This window comes from Momordica charantia, assembly GCF_013281855.1.
Source record: "Momordica charantia cultivar OHB3-1 chromosome 4 unlocalized genomic scaffold, Mcharantia_2.0 BLBB01000004.1, whole genome shotgun sequence".
Taxonomy (NCBI): Eukaryota; Viridiplantae; Streptophyta; class Magnoliopsida; order Cucurbitales; family Cucurbitaceae; genus Momordica; species Momordica charantia.
In genome coordinates, this window is record NW_028275162.1 from 7,695,805 (window position 1) to 7,719,823 (window position 24,019).

Consider the following 24,019-nt stretch of genomic DNA (forward strand, 5'->3'; position numbering starts at 1 on the left):
ACCGAGATCGATCTGAAGGTCAGGCATGTCGGAAGCAATGCCCTTCATGAGAAACTTGAAGCCCGCGTCAGAGAAGTCTTTGGCAAATCCATCGAAGTCAGGATGTTGCCTAAACGATTCCTCTAATAGGGCTCCATTGTTGAGACGCTCCTTCACCGTCTCCAGCTCGGCAGTCGCATGCTTCAGCTCCTCCTCCTTCGCTTCAAGCGCCTGGAGCATGTCGTCCTTCTCCTTGAAGAGTTGGAACTTCTCCTTCTCCAAGCCCTTGGTGATAGCATGGGCAGCTCGGAGCTGGGCCTTGCGTCTGTCTTCTTCCTTCTTCAGCAGCTCGGTCTTGGTCTCCACCTCGGCCTTCAAAATTTCCACCTCAGAGTGAGCCTTCAGCAGCTCATCCTTCATGGCGGAGGAAGCAGCCTCCAAGGCAGCAGAGAACTCCTCTTTCTCCCTCGCTGCCAGAACTTCCCTCCCATCCAGCTAGGCCTTCACGGCCAGAGCCGATTGAATGAAGCAACGAACGCCTGAGAAAAGGTACAAATAAGAAGTTAGACCGAGCTACCTGTTAGGTAAATTGAGCAAAAACACCAATCTTACCTCAGCGGCGTAGTCGATGGTCCTCTGCAGAACGGACCCTGGGTCACTTACAAATTTGGACGCCCTCCTTAGGCAGCGGTCCAAACTTGCGGCCGAGATGCGGGACACCTGGTCCCTCACCCTATAACTTGACGGCTCAACTCTGAACCGTGCCGTCACATTGGACGTCTCGCCCATCCTGACCTCAGGATCGTCCACCTGATCTGTGAAGCTCGCAGGCAAGACCCCACGAGCTCCGACCTCCAAGGGGGAGGTGGTCTTCTTCTTCTTCCTCCTTCGCTTCAGAGGGACTTCCTCCCTCACCTCCTCGCCCAAGGGCGAGACGTCCACCGCCTCGGTCTGATCCCTGGGGCGCTTCTCCCTCGAGGGACCCCTAGAAGACTCCAGCTCGATCACTGGGGCTGGATCTTCCGAGGCTGGCCCTACCACAGCAGGAGTGGCAGGTTTCGAATTCTGGGCGGCCTCAAGAGCATGGGCTCGGCCCTTGGACTTGCGCTTCACGTTGCTTGCAAATCTGCAAACCATGGCTGCAAAATAAAAACAGGGGTCAACACAAGGTTAGAGGAAAAAGGAGGGAAGCAAGCTCGGCATACCAAGTTCGGAGTTCGGCCTTGAGGATTCAATGGGACGAACTGCGGGGTTGTAATCTAGCAGCCCGGACTCAAGCAGCAGCTTGTCGGTCACCAAGGTTCCGACCTTCCTACCCCTCGGAAAACGCTCCTTGTAATATTTCAACGTGTCGAAGGAGACTTGCGTAAGCTCGGGGACTGGTCGGATTGAAACTGCACAAAGACAAAATTTGAGTCAGACCTGAATAACAAGAAAGAAAGTTATCACAAGAAGTAAGAACTACTCCGTACCTAGGTTCCCAAACCTAGTGGGAACGTTAAAGAAGGAACGATCTGACTCGTCCTTTGCAAGCCATTCCCCAGAAGCGTAGAACCACTTCCTCACCCATCCCTTGATGGAGGTCGGCCCCTTAACTATACCGCCTGCGCCTTTCCTTGCGCACATATAGAACCGACCAGGCTTCTTAGCTATCCTTTTCGCTTCAAAGCACGCGAGGAGCTGGTCTACGTCTAACAGCTCGGCCTCTTCACTATCCCGAGCTCGTAGCCAAAAAAGGATGGCCAAAGCGAAAATGACACCCCACCCATTGGGGGCCACTTGAGCCGGAGCCAACCCAGTCCGGAAGAGAAATTCTTGGACAAAAGGGTGGAGGGGAAGTCTGAGGCCGTACTCAAACATTTTGAAGTAGAGAGTGACCCATCCCTCTGGAGGATTGTCAGCTCTCTCCCCCTCCTCCGGAATCCTAAGGAGGATGTTCTCAGGGATAGCGAACCCCCTACGAAGGGATCCGAGGTAGTGCTCAGGTAGCCTAGAAGGGTATTCCAAACCCTGACCCGAGGTGGAGGCATCACTATCCTCCCCGTCATCGGAGAACCTAAAGTTTTCTATCTCCTCGAGCTCGGACTCTAACCTACGAGCTAAATCCTCATTGGATCCTAAGTTGCTGCTAAAAGAGGACGACATTGCAACTACGTTCGAAAGAGAAAGTGAGGGAAGAGACCGACCTACCAAGGGTTCGAGCTACCTTCAGATCGAACTCCAAGAATTCAGGGAACGTAAGGTATGACCTGAAGGATTGGGGGTATTTATAGCTCGTCGGAAAAATTTCCCCACCGTACACGTGTAATCAACGAGCGGCTAGGATCCTCCCTATGATCCGAAGCGTCGGAATATTTGAATATTCCGACGATAAATCTACCGCAACGATTATATTTTCCCACGAATAGGAAGTCGCCACGCGTCCAAAGCAAGTCGAATGAACTTCTCTGCCAGGTCGAGATCGGACCAGACAGAGAGGGGGCCAATGTTTGGGGAAGAGAATACTCTAGACACGTGGAGGACCCCTATTGGTGCTCCAAGATGACTCATGAGTCATGCCCAGCTCGGACCGCCGAGATCACCACCACTAGCGTTGACAGATGCTAAGTATGAGGGCCGAGGTGAACCTGGCCGAGGTCCGACCTACCGGGAAGCTCGGTAGGGGCCGATGTGAGCTACTGTCAGCGGCGTGATTATCGGGTGTAACCGTCGGTCCCGAGATTACCGGGTGTAACCGACGGTCCCGAGATTACCGGGTGTAACCGTCGCGAGATTAGCGGGACTACCACCCATAAGTAGGGGACCTCACTCCACGATCAGGTACGATGATTTCTGACCTCGAACTAAACTGGGAATCCGACCTATACTGACTTGATCGTCGGAGTGCTCACCTTTTTGTGCAGGTCCGCCCAAGTATTCAGATCGGTCCGGAGGCCGAGTTCGAGCTGTAATCTGAAATACATTGTTGTGCATATCCTTGCATAAACACGTACGAACATTATCAAAATAGATGTCAAAAACATAGATATATAAATAAATCGTAACCCCTGTGTCAACCTCTTCATTTGTCTAGTGTCTCCAAAGTGTCAAATTGAACAATGTCCTAGTACTTAATTCTAAAATGTGTCATGTGTCTATTTTCTACTCCAATGGTAACACCTCATGTTGTACAAATTGTCTATAAATAGTGGCAATTCATGGTTTATCTGGGAGTGAAAATTTTGGGTGGATTTTGGTGGAAAATTCATGTTGAGTTTCCAACAGAAACAAAATTTATGTTTTCTATTTTCAATTTCCATTTCCAAGTTTATATTTTGTCAAATGTGTAGAAGATTTATAAAATTATTTTAAAAAGTACATTCAAACAACTGAGTGTCCAATAATTAATTATGAAAAAGAGAGGGATGGAAAATGACTTTGTCAATCCCAAAAAACTTGATTTGGAATATAGTTGTGAAGGAAGAGAGAAGGCTAGTCTAGTAATTTCAGTTGTGACACAAAGCATAAAGTGGGCATAAGTTTGGAGATGGAATATTGATAATCACACAATTTAAATATCTCAAATTAAAAATATATATATATAGGAAAAAGGAAAAAGTTGATTTGCTAAGAAAGAGGGGGGACCAATAGGAAGAAAAAGAACTATGAATAGGAGATATTTTGGAACTTTAGGAAATTTTAAAAAAGAAAAAGTACTTTTCGAAAATATCAAATTCATATGAAAACAGAAAATGAATAAACTAAATATTGAAATGATTATAGACGAGAAGTTCCTGATTAAAGATGCAAATATTTTCATTTTTTCTTTTTTATAACTCAATCTTTGGTCAGAGATAGGTGCCTTAATCAACTTGACTTGAGCTATACTCGATTTGACGATGCAAATATTTTTGTTAATATTACAATAAAAGTTTGTTTCAAGAAATTATACAATTTTTAAAATATAAAGATGTATAATTTTAACCAAAAAAAGTAATATGTATAAAAGTCTAATGTGTAAAATTTACCATAAACATTTCTAAAAAAACTAGAAGATATAAAAAGTCTTCAACCATTGAAGTTGGTTTAATTTTTAATTGTGTAATTACATCTTAAATTATTTAACTTGTTGCAATTAAATTATAATGTTATAGCTCTAATAGTGATTGGATTTAACTGTAACTTTGAAGATATTATTAGATAATAAAAACTCATAAATTCTTGGAGTCTTTTTAATCCAATTTAATATTCTATTAAATATATAAAATAATTTTTTAAAATAAAAGTTCAATCTTTATCCAAGTACTTAGGTAAGTAAGTGAATTTTAACTTTAAACTTAAATTTTTCCAATATAGTATTCTGTATTAGTTTTTTTTTTTTTAATGTATAGGAAATACTCCCATTCAGTTAAGTTTCTATTTTTTCTTAAGGTTATGAGTTGAGTGTTTTATTAGTTAAACTTTTTAGGGTTTATTAGTTGGTTCATGAATAATTTTCTAATTTAAATTTAAAGAGATATTAATTGCAACGCTTATTTAAATTTAGTGTTTGGTTTTATAAAATTAAAACGTTAAAAGTTAAAATTGAATCAGTGAGTTATATACTTGATTAGAAAGTAAAAAATGATCTTTTTGCATCTCTATTTTTCGTTTATTATTTCTTGAATATTATATCATAAACGAAAAAGAGGTGGGAGTTAATCTGTCTACCCACTTGTTGTACTAACTAAATAAATAAATAAAGTAAAGAGAAAAGAAATTAAAACAATTCAAAAAAATAAATATATAGCCATCAATTTTTTAACTGTCATATGTAAGAAAATACATATTAACCAATAAACACCTAAATATTATTCTTGAAAATATACCTCGAAAGGAAGATTCAAATGTATCTATTTCTTATATATATAGAGAGAGAGAGAGTGAGAGTAATGGGTTATATCTCTTTTTTATTTTGTTTTTTTAATAGAAAATGAATGAAGAGATAGAAAAAATGATTGAAGGAATTTGAGTTGCCACAAAGCAACTTGAAAATGAATTCTAGTGGAGGCAGCTAAGCTATGGGGCCTACAAAAGCCAATTAGGCAAGGCCCAAAGGGGATTTAATTTGTCTCCATCTTTAAGCATTACACTACAAAGAATTGAGGAAACTCAAGGAAGCCTCCTAATTTCTTCAATTCTAAATCCTTTTTGTAATGTTTTATGTCTCATATTTTAACATAAAGTTTCATTTGGATATATTTATTTGATTGATGTGTTTCTATTTCCAAGAGTATTAAATTTCTGTCCATCGACGAGAAAAAAACCGTTTAAATATAAAATATATCAATATAATATTAAAAATACGGTGTTAATATTAATAATTTTTTACTTGTAAATTTTTAGAAATATCATTCAACATCAATATTTTCAAAAAGAGAAAAGAAAAGACATTAGACATTTTCTTCGACTTTTATTTTTAGTACAATAAATAGAATCGGGAATTCGAACTCATGACTCCTTGATAAAAAATAAATGTCAATTACCGCTGATCTAAGTTCATATTGCCTGTTATCGGTCTCTTTCTAGTTCCGTCACATGAATGGAGAACAAGGAAAAGGAAAAAACACATTAATGTTTGACAGCCAAACAGTTCCTAATCCCTTTCAATTTTCTGTTTCTCTCTCTAGAGCTATTGTAATTCACACGATTCACCTCACCTATCCACTTTTTCCAAACACCCAAAAAAAAAAAAAAAGTCACAATTTTACAAGCTGTGTGACCCAACCCCCAACTCAAACTCTTGAATTGATTGAAAAGGATTTAAAAGGTTGAGGTTATATTTATTTATTTATTCAAATTAATAAATAAGTATTTTATATTTCTTAACTTGAAACAACCGTAGCTTAGATGTGAGATAGCTTGCCTCCACCTCCTTCTCTTATAGATCAGGCTCTCTTCAATATGTTTCACAATAAATAGTAGACATCGATTGTTTAACTCTTTTCCGACCAAACTTGCACAGTCTTCAAATCTCTCTCATTATAACGTAGTGTCAGGCTATTGTTTCACTCATGTATATTGCTCTACGCTCCTACATTATTACCATATACTATAAGTGTACGTAGGTGGTAGAACAGTGATTTGAACATTCAACTGGTGAGAGTCGAGGTCAAGTTGAGGTTGTTGGTTGGGAGTTTGGGTTTTGGTTGTGTGTGTTTGTGGCATTAACTCAGTGAAATTGGCTTTATATGTTGCATAGCACACATTGAAGTGATAGCCCCAAACATCTGTCTTTAAAATCTCTCACGTGAACTTCCTTCGTCAGAAGACATTTTTCATGATTCATATGCACCCAAATTTCTCAAATCCCTGCCCCTCTTTTAACTTTATCCCCAACCTGTTCTCCAATAATCTTATTTCTTTTATAATTTAATTAACTTAAACTTTAAATTGTTGATTGTTTTTTTCAGAAATAACTTGGCACCAAGAAGACTCGTCAGGGTTGTTTTACGTTTTATACTTCTAATCTCTTTGACTCATTTTAGTCTCTATATTTTTCGAAACATTTGTTTGGATCATCTTTGTACTTTAAAAAAAGTGACCATTTTGGTCCTTTTGTTTTTCCTTTTTATCTTATTTATTTTGATCAAAATTTTAACGTGATAATTCGTTTATTAAATTTCTTAAAATTTACCAATAAAATTTATATTAAAAGGTTTTCATTATGTATAAAGTTTGTGTTAAAATTTTGTAGATCAAAATATATAGATCAAAATAAACTAAAGCTAAAAGTCTAAATCATACGCATGTACCTAAGAGATTTGCATTAGTATGAGTGCCTAGGCATACTTAGATCATGTCTAATTCTAAATTGATAATTTTTTTTTTTAAAAGAGAGAGCTACAAAAATATTAATGTCTCAATTTTTTATAGAAATATGGATGAAAATGCCATAAATATCTCTGGAAAAATCAAGAAATTGATTAAAAATATATTTAAGTTAATAAATAAACATTTAACCATTTTCAATAAAGAAATTCCAAACCTACCTATCATGTGAAATATCCATCAAAATATTAACATGTTACAAAAATTTAATACTCTAACAATAGTAGCTCACCAACCCATCATATTGCCATTCAAAAGATAGGGATGGGTGCAAGGAAAGTACTTCCACTAATATAGTACAAATTGTCTTTTGACTTTTTGACACATTACTTTACAATTAGCTACGGTAAATTGGTAAATATACCTCTTTTTACCATGGGAGTAAAATTTTTCAAGATATATGCTTATTATTACACTATAAAATTCTAACTAAAAGATTTCGGTATAATCTCAATATTTGATGGTATTTGGTACGTACTACATTGTATAAAACACGACTTCTCTTTTATTAAATCATTATTACTCATCTTCTATATTAAAATTATATTAATAAAATTCTATATTAAAGTTTTAGTAAGTCACAATATCTAAGAGTATGGCCGGTTGGTATTCTATTCTATTTAAATAAATTTGATTAGTAATAATTGATTTATATTCTTTATTTTTTTAAAATTAATTACAAAATCTTGAAAATTAGGTGGTTGGTAATTTTTTAGGACCACTTCCTAAAAAAACATTAATTAGGATAAGATGATTTGCAAACCAAACCGGTTTGATTTATTTATTGTATCTTTAAGAGAATTTATTGATTGTTTTATGTGAAAAAAAAAATGATTTTTACTGGAAAAACTGTTTAAAAAAAACTTTTTAAGAAAAACAAATTCTAATTTTAAATTCAGTTAAAATCAAAATTTTAAAAAGAAAAATAAACGACAAGCAAAGACATAAATAGTGTGTTCCTCTGGGAAACAATCTTTTAATATCTTAAAATTATTGATAACTATACAAAAACACTACCAATAAGGTGTAAGGACATTTTTTTTAATTTTAAATATATTGAAAAATCAATTTAGAAGACTTTTGGATTAAATACCCAATTTTTAAAAGGAAGATTTACTTAAAAAAAAGGTGCTCCATTTTTTTTTTCTTTTATTTTTTGATAAACAGAAAAAAGTGCTTACCGCTTTTGACATGTTTGGAAGCAGTTCTCTAAATACAAATGAAACCTGCAATTGAAGTATTAAATGGCCTACAAAAACAGAGCTGCCAAATAAAAAGTAGAAAGAAAATGTGAATAAGAAGAAAAGAAAAAAGAAAGTATTTTTTTTTTCAATTTTGTTCCATTAAATTAGATTCCCACTTGAATCCCTTTTCCCCAAACAACCAATCCAAAACCTAAAACTTTTACCTTTTCCTTTTCTTCTTTGGTTAAATTACATTCTAGTCCTTTGGAGTTGTTCTACTTTAATTTGATTTAGTTCTTATAGTTTAATTTGGTGATTAAATTCGTCCTAATCCATCAACTTAAAATTTTGAGTTCTGTAACGAATAATCATAACTTTCTTAGGTAAATTATTTTCTTTAGAGAAAATTAGTACATTGAACGAACAATATTTATCTACACATATTTCTGTCATCCTTTTTGATATGAATTATTTTTCTTGACTGAAAAATATTAGTAGGATCTACTTATCTTTTAAATAAATAATACATATGTAAGTCAATGTTTTCTTATAAGAAAATGGTTAACCTTGAATGACAATTGACAATAATGTTTTGGTATGGTCAATAATAAAAATTTTAAAACTATAAAGACCTGAGTGTTAAATTGGTCCAAAACCAGAATTTAACAATTTTCTTCCTTAGCTCAACTGGTTTGCATATATATTCACGATTAAAAAACTCACTAAAAAAAGTCTTTTCTCTCTATTTCTTTTTTTTTCATCTTTCCAATTATCCATCACGGGTTGCTAAGGGAAAACGTGTTTTCATTTTGGCGCATCCATAATTTCCCCATCTCTTTCCCTATAAAATATTGTTCATTGCATGTCCATAGAAGATACCCCTTTTGTTTCTCCTCTTTTCCATTTCAGCTCACTCACTTCCATGGCAGCCAAAATCCAGCTCGCCATGGCCCTTCAAAACAGAGCACCCAAGCTCTCTGTTTTGGCACTATCCTTCTTCTTTCTCATTATTTCTCTGTCTCCTCGCCGGAGCTCCGGCCAGTCGGCGCCGGCCTTCGCCTGCGATGTCGGGACCAATCCGGCCGTGGTGGGGTTCGGCTTCTGCGACTCGTCGCTCGATTTCAAATCAAGAGTTGAGGATTTGGTGAAGCGGCTGACACTGCAGGAGAAGATCGGGTTTCTGATTAACAACGCCGGAAGTGTGAGTCGGCTGGGGATTCCCAAGTATGAGTGGTGGTCGGAGGCCTTGCACGGCGTGTCCTATGTCGGTCCCGGGACTAAGTTTTCGAATGTGGTTCCCGGCGCCACCAGCTTCCCTCAGGTCATCTTGACGGCGGCTTCCTTCAATGCTTCTCTGTTTGAAGCCATTGGAAAGGTATCACAAACAATGCTCCCTCTCTTTCTCTCTCTCTAATACAATGCCCCTCCTCGAACTGGAACTGGAACAATGTGATTGACGATTCTATATTCCGAGCAGTTATTTGGATCTGTATCAAACTATAGAGAAAAAGTTATTAGAGGGGAGCTATGAAATAATTGTTCTCTCTCTAAAACAATGCCTCTCTCTCTCTATTGGACAATGTGGGATAGGAAAATGCTTTTTCAACAATGCTTTTGATCAAAAAGATGTTTTTTCCTTTTTCCATATGGCACATAGGACTCGGAACTGTGACTCATTGAGTTGAGTGCACAACTCGGAGCTAATATGAGTATAGCCATTAAGATCAAAGATTTGAGTTTTCTTTCTGTTTGGTAATGCAGATCGCATTTTCATAGGAAGAAAATGATGAGTCCTTGTTTGGTGGAATGTATGATGATTTTTATTTTCTTCCACTTGAAAAATGAAAAAAAAAAAAAAAAAAAAAACCTCATTTGCCTGAGAGAGAATTTTTATAAATTATCTCTCGGAAGGTGGATGCTGAAGTGGGATCAATCAATTAAGGCAAAACTGAAGTCCTTCAGCTATATTTTCAGGAAAAAAAAAATCTTTTTTTTTTCTTTTGATTATTTCCATCTCATTTTCTGTCAGAGAAGCAGATATTAGATTACCTTGAATAGCTGCTACTAGGCACGTTATGTGGAGGTGGGTGAAAGATTTTTCAGGAATCTATTGCCTTAAAGAAGAGAGAGAGAGAAACTTGAAATGGTTGATCAAAAAGCCAAATTATCCAATAATTGCTAGGCAAAAAAAATGGTAGTTGTTGACCTACTGGAATACAGACATGAACATACACAAAAAATTCAAGAGTTTCTCGAGACTTTTTGATTGGTTCCAGCTCAAAAGGAAGATTTTGATTCAGACATTACAAACCACTGCCGACAGCTAGCTCACATTCTTTTTTCTGGATAATCCAAATGGAAAAGAAGAAAAAGAAAAAGAAAGAAATTTACTTGAAGGAGTGAGATTAGATTAGATTTGATTAGATTTGAAATTTAGGAAATTTTACTTATGGATTCTACAGGTAGTTTCAACAGAGGCAAGAGCCATGTACAATGTGGGATTAGCAGGACTGACCTATTGGTCGCCGAATGTGAACATATTCAGAGACCCCAGATGGGGCAGAGGCCAAGAGACTCCCGGCGAGGACCCTCTGCTCTCCAGCAAGTACGCGGCTGGCTACGTCCGGGGCCTGCAGCAGCGAGATGACGGTGACCCTGACCGCCTTAAAGTTGCCGCCTGCTGCAAACACTACACTGCCTACGATTTGGATAACTGGAAAGGCACAGATCGTTATCACTTCAATGCTGTGGTAAATAATACTAATAATAATTCATTCATTTTTCACTGTGAATGCTCTGAGTTGTGTTTTTACTTCTGGGTTCTGTTTCTAAAGGTGGGTTTGTTCTTTTTGAGTGAAGGTGAATGCCCAGGATTTGGAGGATACGTTCCAGCCGCCATTCAAGAGCTGTGTGATTGATGGCAATGTGGCTAGCGTCATGTGTTCTTATAATCAAGTTAATGGCAAACCAACCTGTGCTGATCCAGACCTTCTTGCTGGGGTTATTCGAGGCGAGTGGAAATTGAATGGGTATGTTTGTTTCTTCTCCTGTCTGGTCTTTTCCCTGAAAAAGAGAATGAAATGAAGTCGTTACATTTTGGTGAACTTACAAATAATCAACCTATAATCTTGATGGTGGTGGCTACTTAGTCCTAAGGTTTGAAAAGTTTAGATTACGTTTTTGAATTTTAAATTGTGATTCTATCTAGTAATGGTTGTTAATCCTGTTAACTGACAACGTACGTGTGTTTGATGAACATTAATTGACTTGATATGATGTTACAAAAAGAATTTGATAAGTTGTTCTAAAAGTTAGGTTGTATATGTTACTTTGTTTTGTCTATTTGTATTGGTCAAATTATCCAAAATTTGTCTAAATGTCACGTCATCAAAGACTAGATAGAATCATAATTCAAAATTTAAGGGCACAAAGAGCTCAACAACTAAGTAGTTGATGTAACAAATTTGAAGTTTCGACTCACATTTTCCACTCGCATTGGATAATTGCAGGTACATAGTTTCGGACTGTGATTCAGTAGATGTGCTTTACAATTCACAACACTACACCAAGTCGCCGGAGGAAGCTGCAGCTAAAACTATATTGGCAGGTAAATCATACACTCAATTAGTTTCAGAAATAACTCTGTCAAAATTTGAATAACTAAAGTTTTTGTAGGAATTCCAGTGTTCTCAATTAGTTTCAGCAAGAACTTTGTCAAATGAAATCGAATATTTACCCAAATAATGGTTTAAATGTGCCAATTTTAACAGGGTTAGATCTTGACTGTGGCGATTTTCTCGGGAAACATACCGAAGCAGCAGTGAAGGCAGGCCTGGTGAACGAGACGGCCATTGATAAGGCGGTTACGAACAATTTTCTAACTCTGATGCGGCTAGGCTTCTTTGATGGCAATCCCAGCAAGCAGCTTTATGGAAAGCTTGGTCCAAAAGATGTTTGCACAGCAGAGCATCAGGAGTTGGCCCGGGAGGCTGCAAGGCAAGGCATAGTTTTGCTTAAAAACAGCCCAGGATGTCTGCCCTTGTCTTCCTCTGCAATCAAGTCTTTGGCAGTCATTGGCCCAAATGCAAATGTCACAAAAACCATGATTGGAAACTATGAAGGTACTCCTTTTTCTCAGGCTTCATCTTCCAATCTATTTGCTAACTTTGGAGCCATAATTTGACTTCTTTATCACTTTGCAGGCACGCCGTGCAAATATACAACTCCTTTACAAGGCCTATCAGCCGTAGTTTCCACCTCGTATCAGCCCGGCTGCGCCAATGTGGCTTGCACCTCCGCCCAGCTAGATGAAGCAAAGAAAATAGCAGCATCTGCAGATGCGACAGTTCTCGTAGTAGGATCAGATCAATCGATCGAAGCCGAGAGTCGTGACAGAGTTGACCTGAATCTTCCAGGGCAGCAGCCACTTCTAATCTCTGAAGTGGCTAGAGCCGCAAAAGGACCTGTAATTCTAGTCATAATGACTGGTGGAGGCATGGATGTAACATTTGCCAAAAATGATGACAAAATCACTAGCATCCTATGGGTTGGTTTCCCTGGCGAAGCTGGGGGTGCTGCCATAGCCGATGTAATTTTTGGGTCCTTTAATCCAAGTAAGTCTACCTCTCGACACGTAAAACATCCTCCAACCACAGAATTCAGTTTATTTAACTAACAAACCTGAAGGAACAATTAACTCCAGTGAATATGAAGAAGCAGAATTTCGAAACTCACTTAGACATTTTATCAAACAGGTGGTAGACTACCCATGACTTGGTACCCACAATCATACGTAGAGAAGGTCCCAATGACGAACATGAAAATGAGACCAGATTCATCCAATGGCTACCCAGGAAGAACTTACAGATTCTACGCAGGCGAAACAGTTTATTCATTTGGGGACGGATTGAGTTATTCCGATTACAATCATCACCTCGTTCGAGCCCCAAAGCTCGTATCGATCCCGTTGGAGGAAGGCCACAGTTGCCGCTCATCAAAATGCCACTCGCTCAACCTCGTGGAACAGAGTTGCCAAAACTTGGGATTCGATGTTCATCTGAGAGTAACGAACGTCGGACAGAGAAGCGGAAGCCACACCGTTTTTCTGTACTCATCACCGCCATCAGTCCACAATTCGCCTCAGAAACACCTTCTGGGTTTCGAAAAGGTCTCTCTCGGAGCCGGCGGAGAATCGGTGGTTCGATTCAAGGTGGATGTATGCAAGGATTTGAGTGTCACCGACGAGATCGGAAGCCGGAAAATTGCGTTGGGCCTTCATGTTCTCCATGTAGGAACGTTGAAACACTCGTTGAACGTTAGGATTTGAGCGGGAAGAGGGCCGTCCAGTTCCGCCGCCGCCGCCGCCGCTGCCGCTGCAGCCACGCGCGGTGGATGAATCTGATTTGTTTTTCTTATGCGTTTTGGTGGGAGGGAAAATCAAGTTGTAAAAAATAAATTGAGAGAATTGTAACAATTTTCTCGATTCTTATTTAAGATACACAAAGAACTGATGGAAACTTCGGGGAAAAGGGACGGAAATGACTGCAAAACTCTTGCATTCTTTTTTTCAATTTTAAAAAAATAAAGTATTTAAAGGAAACGAAGGTATATTCAAGATTTCACCATTTACTTTTATCTTATTTTTTTTTTAGATTCAAATTTAAGGCTAGCATCGCTCTTCCCCATGTTTGCCCTTGTCTCCAAAATTTTGGGGTAAGGATGCAGCGGGAATTCCCCTACATATCTATAGATTTTTTAATTTTTTTAAAGAAATATTTATTAATATTTTAATTATTTAAAAAATATAATCTTTTTTCTTTTAGGAAATATTTTAAAATTCAACTAAATACAATTAAAAGTATTTATTAAAATTAATATATTAATATGATTATATAAAAAATATAATAACCAGTGGGGCATACTCCATACGAAGCAAGCAAGTCTTGGGGATGAAAGTCGTGAAGGGGGGAGTTCCAACCAATAAAAACTCAAATAGACCTAAAAATGATAAAGGCCCAACAGAAATTGCTCACCTACAATCTTGCACAGGGTGGGGGAGACCTCCCTCATCCCCACCCCATCCCTTTCGAAGACCCCATTTAGGATCTTCGATTTGACCCCGTTTCCAGTCAAATCAGGGATTACACGACCTGACTGAGTCACATTACACATGGAGATCAGGTATCGTGGATTTTTTTGCCAAGCTCCCACGACCCGGCTGAGTCGCATTACCCACGGAGATCGGGTCTCGCAAATTTTTTTTGCCATCTCTAGAGCTTGGCAAGATTTCGCCATTTTTTAAGACTCTTGATTCTAGCTTTTACATGTGAAAATTTAATATAAAGTATAAATGCATTAATCTTTTGGCAAAATACGGCAAATGTAGTTGGTTTGAATTTTACTCAACATTTGAAACCTTTTCAAAATGTTACAAAGAATTTTAGTAGAAATTGCTAACGGTGGTTGTTTTGAAACAAACCAAAAATTAGGAGTATGAAATGAAATTGTTTTAAACATAAGATTAAATTTGAACTAAACTACAAATGTTTGGGCCTTTTCTGAGCCTGATATAATGGAATGAATATTTGTAATGGGTAGCTAGAATTTTTTTTTCCATATTTTATTATTCAAAATTTACCTTGAGATTTATCGACTACTAGGTATATTAAATATACTGATACATCTTGTTGTGCCCTGGACTGGTATATCAGCTATAACTAATATAGTTTGATATAGTTTATACGTGGTATGTCAATTATATACTATAGAGTACATCAAGGTAAATTAGTTAATTGATTTACTTTAGTTGCAATACATCAAGATATATCAATTGTATATAACTGAAATATATAATATGGAATACATCAAAGTATACATAAGTTTTAACTAATTTATCTTGTATGGAGTAGATAAAGGTCTAATAACTCGGTGATATCTTGGTACTAGGTAAATGGGCGCTAACATTCAAGTCTTACATAATTTTTGTTGGGCATTCTATTAGAAACCAATGTTTTATTTTATGGACAATAGATTGGCGGCCGTAAAAAATTGCATATTGTGGTGAAAGAGGGAGACCTAGAATATTTGTGTATAAATAAGTTATGAATCAGTGATATACATTAAAAGACTAAAAAGACATTGTAATATAATTAAAACAAAATCTAATATGCCTAATATAATTAGTACTTTGCCTCGTTAGGTTTCGAAATCGAACTACCTCAAAGTGATCCAACCTTTTTTTAGGGAGAAGAAGACGTTGAGTGAACCGTATGTTTGGGTGCAATAAATTTTGGAGATGAAGGAGATGTTTTAGGAGATCAAATTTGTGTTTCAACAGACCAACTCATCGTTTGGCTAAGTATGTTATTGCTTCTCACTCCTCTATTTTATGAAATTCTTGTTTTTTCTCAATGACTTCTTAATATTTTTAACAATTCATTGTTGTCAAATGTAGCCCGGTGACGTTTACTTATTAATGCAATGAAGTTCCATTAAAAAAAAAAAGAATACAACGAAGGATATAAAGACAAGTGATATATTTCGAATTTGATATACTTAATATGAAATAGATCAAGATATACTATTAACATGATCAAGAACCGAGGTAAATAAAAAATGAGGATTTGTAATGGATAGCATATAAGTTTTCTATATTTAACAAAATAGCATGTCTTTTTGATATTTTCAGATATAACATTTTTTTTGAAAATCCTGATTTTAAAATTTTCAGTATTCCCAAATTACCCTTTTCAGTTATCGCTTCGTTATTATATATCAAACATATATCACATATATATCAGGAGTATATCTGACAACATTAGTATATCAGAAGTAAATCAATAGTATATCAAAATTCAATCAGTTCTATATCAGTTGTATAATAGTAAATTATTATTTTACCTGCTTTAACCTTTTGTCTTGTATTTTTTTTGATCAATTAGAAATTAGTAGGTATTGGCGTGCATGGAAAATGAGAAAATTTTTTGATACTTATTGAAAATGAGAAATAAAACTTGAAAGGAACGTCAATGTGAACATCAATGGTGATTTTCGAAATAACTATGAATGAGAAATCAATTAGAAATTAGAGGTAAATAGAAACTTAGGGTTTTTCAGTCATATATCAAGTATACACTGTACATATATCAATAGTACAATTAAGTTTTATTTAAAGTTTTAAAGATCAAAATGAAAGCAGCAACAATGTCATTCTTAAAAGGTTTAAATATCATTTTTGGGTATCAACATCAACATCAAATCAGCAGCAAAGTCCTTCAACCAAAAACTTAAAGATTTAAACATCAAAACGAACCAGTAGCATAAACCAAAAGTAGACTAACAATGTCATTCTTAAAATTCTATAAAAGTAGAAGCATAAGTTCCAGAAGCATAAGTTCCAATAGTCTAGAAAAGCGTAAGTTGCATTCTTGTATAATCTTTAGGTAAAAGCTTGAGATATCAATCTTCGTTCTTAGTGATTGTCGTGTTTTCGGAGATACTATCTTTGAAGATTTCTGTTTTTCCATAGACAACACTTTTGGCGTTGTTTCTGTTGTCTTTTGGGACGAACGACATCAACATTTTCGACGATGTTTTTTTATTTCATTTTTCGTATTTGTACCATTGCTTTTATCTGGAAAAAAAAATTATTTCATATATTAGTAGTATATCATAAAACATATATTAGAGGTAATATGTTCGAAATAATTGGTAGATATCATAGTTATATAAGAAGTAAATCAATTTCACATCATATGTATATCAAACATATATCACATATATATGAGGAGTATATCTGTCAATCATAGTTATATCACAAGTAAATCAATAGTATATCAAAAGTCAATCAATTCTATATCACCTATAGTAGTATATATCATAGTTATATCAGAAGTAAATCAATTTCATATCAAATATATATGAAACACATATCACATATATATCAGGAGTATATATGTCAATCATAGTTATATCAGGAGTATATATGTCAATCATAGTTATATCAGGAGTATATCAATAGTATATCAGAAGTCAATCAATTATATGTCACCTATAGTAGTAGATATCATAGTTATATCAGAAGTAAATCAATTTCATACCATATGTATATCAAACATATATTATTACATATATATCAGGAGTATATCTGTCAATCATTAGTATATCAGAAGTCAATCAGAAGTAATTTATTGTTGGTTTGGGCCTGTAGGATATATTTGTAATTTAGAACATGAGCCTCCGTTTTTTTGCAAAAAAAATGCTATATTTGAAAAACCCAAACTTTGTTGCAATTTTGCTTATTTCCCTAATTTTTTTTTGCCATATTTCAAGTTGCCCCATAAAAAATTCATAGGATCTAGGGAGAAGAAGAAAACAGAAAGAGGTAAATCCAAAGGAAACTGGTCTAAACTATTTGGGTTAGGCGCTTAATCGTTTAACGGTAAATTAGACATTTTATTAAGGGATTAATACATTGATAGGCTATTTAGGAAGTATGATTACATCAGGATTGATGTATAAAATTTACACTTTTTTTCATGAAACAACCTCATTTAATATGGTACCCATCATCCAATTTACTAGTATTTCCTTTTGTATATACACCTCAATATTAATTATTTTTTAAAATCCAAAATTGGTTACTTGGTTACATTTTAAATCCCTAAAATTTTGCTTAATTAGACTTTTCCAAGAGTAAAAAAATACCGAATCTCAAAACTAACCAAATCCCAAAAATTCTCCATTATTGAAAAAATTCGAAAACCTCAGTCCTCCAATTTTTCTTCTTCCTCCATCGTTATGTTTCCGTCCATTCCTTCGTCTCCGACCGCTGTCTCCATTCTTCTTTGTCACCGGAATAGTCCGTCTAGCTTCTCCTTCGTCTACAGTCGCCCGTCCATTGTTTCTGTCCGTTTATCCCGAGATTTCTTTTTCGTCGCTAGTCGCCCGTCGACCATTCGAGCTATTCATTTATCCCAACCATTGTCTAATCACCGACTGGAAGGTTTGTAGGTTATTTGCTTTGTTTGTTAATTGTAGAGGGACATCGTATATACTTTATAGCCAAATATAGGTTATATCTCCATATAAGTGTATGTTATAATGACTATAGTTTATATCACCATTATTAAGTGTATGTTGCTTAAGTTTATAACCAGATATAGTTTATATTTCCATATAAATGAAAAGGTAGTCGGATATAGTTTATATCTCCATATATGTATGTATCTACATATATATATATATATATATAAAAGTATGCTATAATGGTTATAGTATTGAAATTGGACCAAAAATTAGAATGAAATGATAAAATATTTTATAATAAATTTCATTATTTAGTAGAATATATTAAGGAGTAAATTTTGGAATTATGAGAATAATTGAATATTTTGTAATACATTTCATTCTTTAAGAAAATATATTATGGAGTAAATTAGGGACCTGTGAGAATGATTGATTTAGATCCCACAATAATGTTTACAAAATCAAATTTGAAATATAATATTTTACATTTAAATAAAAGACTAATTATAATAAATATAAATGCCATAAAAAGGACAAAGTTGACATTTGAAAAAAATTTTAAATCCATAAATCTAAGACAGTAGAATTTGTAAATATCGAACATGTGTGACAATAAATTTCCAAAATAGCTCATCGAAGACATTATCTCTTTTATTAATTGTGCATGGATGGAAGCTTTTAAATTTTGCTATTTTTGCAAAATTCAAAGGTTAGTATTTTTGCAATCACCAATTAATTTTTTTGCATGAATTTAGGAGGGATTGGACATTTAATGGTAAAAAAGGAAAAAAATGAACCAACAAAATATTATAAATAAGGACACCATCCCAATTAGGGGTGATCATCAATTGGGGTCGGTTTTTGACCTGAATCAACATCGAACCAACCACATGGTTTTTAAAAAAATGAAAACCGACTAGTTTTTTTTTTTTTTTGCACCGACCAACGGATCGGTTGATTTTTTGGTTTAAAGTTTTTTTTAATCAAAAAGTGGAACGTTGAAGTAAAAATATAGGAAGAACCATGTTTAAAAACACATAAAAAAGAGGCTAAAACACATTAAGAAATGAAAGAACCAGAAAAGATTCCAAGAATGAAAAAAAAAGTCTTACTGTGGTATCTAACGTTAGTGAGCGACGGAAGAAATCGAGAAATCTAAGAGAAAAATAGAATAACAAAAATGAGATCGAGAGAAGAAGAGCCGGAGGAAGTAGAAAACGAAAGGAAGAAGAAAGTGGAAGAAAGGAAGGAGGATTGTAGGACCCGTGGTCATATCTTGCATATAAACTGCAGCATGGTGTGTAGACGGCATTAATGCAGTCCGCACAATATTTATATCTTTTATTAGAAAACTAACGCAAAGCCTAAAAGGCTATTACAGTCCCTTATAGAGTTATTAATAGTCTAAATTGGGAAATTAGAAGAACAGACACAAAAACCCACGGAGGCAACCACATTCGACGCGAGCTTGTGGGCAACCCTATTGCCTTCTCTTCTCACATGCAAGAATGAAATCGGGGTGAAATGTATCATGGAATTTCTGATATCCTCAACCCAGGTGCCAGGCTCCAACCAAATCGCTTTGTCCCCTTTGTGAAGCTCAATAGCTTGAAGACAGTCCGACTCCAGCTGCACAGATCGATAATTTAACTGAAGAGCGAGCTTCAGACATTCACGGATGGCGAGTAATTCCACTGTTAGGGGATCGTAGTGAACATCGAAGCCTTTGGACATGGTAACCAAAATTTCCCCTTCACTGTTCCGACAAATAGCTCCTATACCAATACAAGGAGTCGCCGGATTACACGCCGCATCAACATGAAATTTAACCCACCCCAGGGGAGGTGGAGACCAGATATTACAGATGTGCCTGAAAACTAGAATTAATTTCCTTCATATGAGAAGGAATCCATTCGCATTTGCTCCTGACATCAAGTATTTGTTTTTAGGCCCGAATTGCATTTCTGTCATTCCAAATTGTCCAACAACTAACACAAACCAGTTCAAATTCCTTGATAGATAACTCCTCATGAAGAGATATGAGCCTATCCTGAATTGAATGAGAGAAATTTCTGTGAAGGCTCCGATGAGGTAAAATCAATTCTCAAATTTCTTTGGCTCTTTTACATCGGAATAGAGCATGATTTGTAGTTTCTGGTTTGTTTCCACACATTGCACAATCCAAACTCACTTCTAGGCCTTTTGACCTTAGATTCTCCAACGAAGGCACACACTTTGTAAACACTCGCCAAACGAACATTATAATTTTGAGAGGAATCTTTAGCTTCCACAAACTCTTCCACCATTCACCCCCTTTGATTACTAGAGGAGCACGAGGGCATCTTCAAATTGATGGCCAAACTTATAGCCACTTTTAACTATTATGATGCCAAACCCACATATCCTCAATCTCATACCAACTAATTGGAATTTTCGGAATAGTCTCTACATGCTCTTCTAGAATAGTCTGTCGTAGTTTTTGGGTATCCCATTGCTTGGACGGAGTGATGAAATCTGAAACCTTCAATTCCACCCCAACAGGTCAAGGTGAAATTAACTTGAAAGAAGTTTCCCTGGACAACCATTTGTCTTCAAAAAAAACAAGTCTTTCGCCCATTTCCAATTCTCCTGAGAATACCTTCCATCAACAACTTGCTTCCCCATTGAAGACCTTTCCATTAAATTTTAAAAGTTGATCGGTTCGATCGGAAATCATATTTTCCATTAAATTGAACAATTGATCGTTTTTGTAACGACAAAATCGACTTCGACCATAAATCGATGGATCAGTTTTTTGGAGGGTTTGCTCACCCCTAATCCCAATTTCATAAAATTCTTCCTTCTTTCTGAAGTTTTGAATTTGGGCCGAGCCTTATTAGGCCCAATTAAATGAAACGGATCAAGCTGTAGTGGAGTTCACTAAAATGCCCGTCCGTGACGATTCATAAATAACCGCACCCGCAGAGGTCTTCAATCCGTTGACTGGCTCTTTGCCCTACAACCAGCATAACCATCTGATCTCACCCTCGCTTCGGCTTTTAGATTTTTCTGATTCTTTTACGTTTTCTCCGTAGCGAATCGAATTCGAAGGGCTTTTCGTTCTTCAGAAAATTTCAGCTCAATTCTGCTGGTAGTCTGTTCCTCTCTTCACATTTTATGATTTTGTTCATTCCAATTCCTGGATAAGGGTATCGAATTGCTATTGTGTCTAATTCTTGGTTGGATTTGCCTTACTTAGGTGTGTATAATTTAGCTTAATTGTGGTGTTTTGAATCTTCGGATCGGGAAAATTTTGAGTATTCCTTCTGTTTCTTTTAAATCCTTTCGATTTCAACGAGTTAATTTCGTTTTTTTATGTCAGGTTCTTCGAATTCTTTGTCACTCTTTTCCCCGTTTTTCTGCTTATATCACTTCGACGCTTTCGCTATTTTTTATAATGGGAAATTAGATTGATTTGACTGCGGTTGTTCGACGTAGCTTACATAATGGCTGAAGAGGTGGAGTATCGCTGCTTTATTGGTGGCCTTTCATGGTCAACGTCTGACAGAAGCCTGAAAGAAGCGTTTGAAAAGTTTGGCCATCTTCTCGAGGCCAAGGTATCTACTATGATGGTCTTAATTTTTTCTTGTGTAATACGGTTCTTATTGGATAGATATTGCTTCCTATGTGGGGATCTTCATATTGTGTTTCTTTTGCCAAGTGACAAGGGGATGTAAATGGTGTAATGGGTTCCGTCGCATCATTCTCCCCCTCTCTCTCTTATTAAAAAGAAAAATCTAAAAAGGAAAACGGATTCCTTGAATGATGATTCTTTTGTACTTGTTTCAACTTAATGGCAATTGTTTAATGGTTGATAGAAATGTGAGAAATTTAAGGCTGGTGCATGGATGATAGTGTAGGTCTCTGGTGCTAAAGGGTTTTCCATAGTCATCCGTAAGATTTTGACAATGCATCATCCATTTCACAGGTAGTTGTTGACAAGTTTTCTGGACGTTCCCGTGGTTTTGGCTTCGTCACTTTTGATGAGAAAAAAGCTATGGATGAGGCAATCAAAGCCATGAATGGAATGGATTTAGATGGCCGGAGTATTACTGTTGATAAGGCTCAGCCAAACCAAGGTTCAGGTAGAGATCATGATGGCGATCGTCCACGTGGTCGTGATCATGATCGTGATCGAAATCGAGATTTTGGCGGTGGACGTGGATCTAACAGTGGAGATTGTTTTAAATGTGGGAAGCCTGGACATTTTGCTCGGGAGTGTCCTAGTGAAGGTGGTAGAGGAGGTAGGTATGGTGGTAGGGATGACAAATATAGTAGTGGTGGTGGTGGCAGTGGTCGTTATGGTCCTGATCGAAATGGAGATCGATTTGGCGGGCGCAATAGGAGTAGTGGTGATCGAGGAGGTTCAGGAAGCGATCGACATAATCGTGACCGGTCTGGGCCATATGAGCGACGCAGTTCTGGTGGTTTTCGTTCTTGATAGAACTGTGACTTTTCTGTGAAGGTGTGTAACTTATCTTAACTTTACTTGTTCTTTACGGTTGTGTTGTACTGATGTTTTGTATTGTCCCACTGAATGCAGCTTACATGGTGGGATCTTGCTGTTACGCCCTGCAGAGTGTTAATGTTTCTTTCTACAGGTTGTCTCTCTTACAGTTCAGAGTTCTGAAGTGCAGAACTTGGCATTAATATTAAGATGTGTGTGTTCCTATGTGATGAATTTGGTATCTTGGTACAGTGGTGTATGTGTTCTTGACATATTCATTCAAATCTGGTTTTGTGGTCTTTGAATGCCATTGTAGCTGCTGGATTACTTGTGACACGTACACAGGCAATTGCAATAACTGCTGCACCATTTCATTTTGAAAATTTGCTTTTAGATTACAACTAGACCTGGTTTTTGATGTTGGATGGGTTTGAGAGGACCTGGTTTTTGATAAGCTGCGACTAGAGAAGAACTGTGTCCTGTCCCGGAAACGTGAGGTGAAATCTCCATTTCAGAATGTTGTTCTCATTGTCTTAAAAGTTCCACAGGAGTTAACAGGTAATTACTCTTCTTTCTGCTGACTTGCTGTCTTAATAAGTGACCTGTGTATTGTGTTATATTGATGTTGTGAACTTTTTGGCAGCATCCTTCCTTTTTATGGTCTTATTGGGTGCATAATACAGTTTCTTGTTAATTGGGCGCGTTAAACTTAAAATTTACCAAAGCCCTTTGGGATGCTCGAGAAATTTTGCAAATAAATTCACTTAATCTACAAATATATCCTGCTGGCTTATGGTTGAGGGGGTTTGGTACCGCTAAAATGCTCGGCAAGTTGTTTGGAAGCTCTTGATGAGTTCGGCAACTGCTGTCCATCTTTTCCACTTATGGTTCTATTTCCACTTTGCTCTTATTGGGGGAGACTTTGGTGTTCTTGCCTTGTTTCTGGATCTGCTTGTTCTTGGTTTTGTTTCCGGAGATTGATTCAGATGTGTGATTCTGTCCATCCAAAGTTTGTTTGGAGTCTCTTTCACCTCCTGGATCAGTTTGGTTTCAAATCCATTCTGGGTTATGTCCATTCCTTTTCTTCTCCATGCGATTGAAGGAAACCGTCTCCGGTAATTTGCCCTATATATGTATCTCATCTTTGTTTGCTGCCATGAAAGTGTTATAGGTGAAACTGACGAGCCAAATAGTAGGCCCTCCTGTCGATCCCGTTACGACTTCAAATGTTTACGAATTACATTTTAAACTTCTTTGGCTTTTTGGTTCTGTTTTTGTTTTTTTCCCCATGATTTTCTTTCCATAGTTGTGTTCTTGTATCAATTGTCATATGAGATGTTTCTTAATATTTTTTTGTGACCCCCAAACATTTTCAAGTTGTAATTGTTTTATGATCAAGAACAAAATGGACATATTTGAGTTATTGGGGGCTGTTTAAGATTTGATGTGTTTTAATTTGTTTGAATACTGAAATTGCCAAGTGTTTTATTTAATG

The 24,019-nt window shown here is 36.4% G+C and overlaps 2 protein-coding genes and 1 long non-coding RNA gene across 4 annotated transcripts; 2 read left to right on the top strand and 1 right to left on the bottom strand.

Moving 5' to 3' along the window:
- The first annotated feature begins 8,907 nt into the window (after positions 1 to 8,907).
- On the top strand, positions 8,908 to 13,646 carry LOC111021667 (beta-xylosidase/alpha-L-arabinofuranosidase 2). Its single transcript, XM_022298694.2, has 7 exons — positions 8,908 to 9,387; positions 10,475 to 10,762; positions 10,872 to 11,041; positions 11,522 to 11,619; positions 11,783 to 12,133; positions 12,215 to 12,625; positions 12,767 to 13,646. Exons 1-7 carry the CDS (start codon positions 8,935 to 8,937, stop codon positions 13,336 to 13,338), a joined length of 2,343 nt encoding a protein of 780 aa, XP_022154386.2. The 5' UTR covers positions 8,908 to 8,934; the 3' UTR covers positions 13,339 to 13,646.
- LOC148211723 (uncharacterized) lies at positions 10,418 to 11,887 on the bottom strand. Its single transcript, XR_015790332.1, has 4 exons — positions 11,749 to 11,887; positions 11,494 to 11,607; positions 10,826 to 11,075; positions 10,418 to 10,725 (listed from the first exon to the last, which is right to left on the bottom strand). It is a non-coding gene; the product is annotated as an uncharacterized LOC148211723 (long non-coding RNA).
- Positions 13,647 to 21,002: 7,356 nt separating the features above from the next.
- On the top strand, positions 21,003 to 22,907 carry ATRZ-1A (RNA-binding (RRM/RBD/RNP motifs) family protein with retrovirus zinc finger-like domain-containing protein). 2 transcript variants are annotated; one of them, XM_022298701.2, is made up of 4 exons: positions 21,003 to 21,168; positions 21,400 to 21,634; positions 22,006 to 22,542; positions 22,621 to 22,907. In XM_022298701.2, the coding sequence occupies exons 2-3, from the start codon at positions 21,524 to 21,526 to the stop codon at positions 22,516 to 22,518; spliced, it is 624 nt and encodes a 207-aa protein (XP_022154393.1). In that variant the 5' UTR covers positions 21,003 to 21,168; positions 21,400 to 21,523; the 3' UTR covers positions 22,519 to 22,542; positions 22,621 to 22,907. The 2 variants fall into 2 exon arrangements, with proteins under 2 accessions (XP_022154393.1, XP_022154392.1); XM_022298700.2 differs by having other exon boundaries at positions 21,004 to 21,168; positions 21,516 to 21,634.
- The last annotated feature ends 1,112 nt before the right edge of the window (positions 22,908 to 24,019 follow it).

Bases quoted from the DNA above. Each gene is read 5' to 3' on its own strand.
- LOC111021667 (XM_022298694.2), top strand. From the start codon at position 8,935: ATGGCAGCCAAAATCCAGCTCGCCATGGCCCTTCAAAACAGAGCACCC. The intron at 9,388-10,474 runs GTATCACAAACA...TGGATTCTACAG, and splicing joins TGTTTGAAGCCATTGGAAAG to GTAGTTTCAACAGAGGCAAG. The intron at 12,134-12,214 runs GTACTCCTTTTT...ATCACTTTGCAG, and splicing joins CATGATTGGAAACTATGAAG to GCACGCCGTGCAAATATACA.
- ATRZ-1A (XM_022298701.2), top strand. From the start codon at position 21,524: ATGGCTGAAGAGGTGGAGTATCGCTGCTTTATTGGTGGCCTTTCATGG. The intron at 21,635-22,005 runs GTATCTACTATG...TCCATTTCACAG, and splicing joins GCCATCTTCTCGAGGCCAAG to GTAGTTGTTGACAAGTTTTC.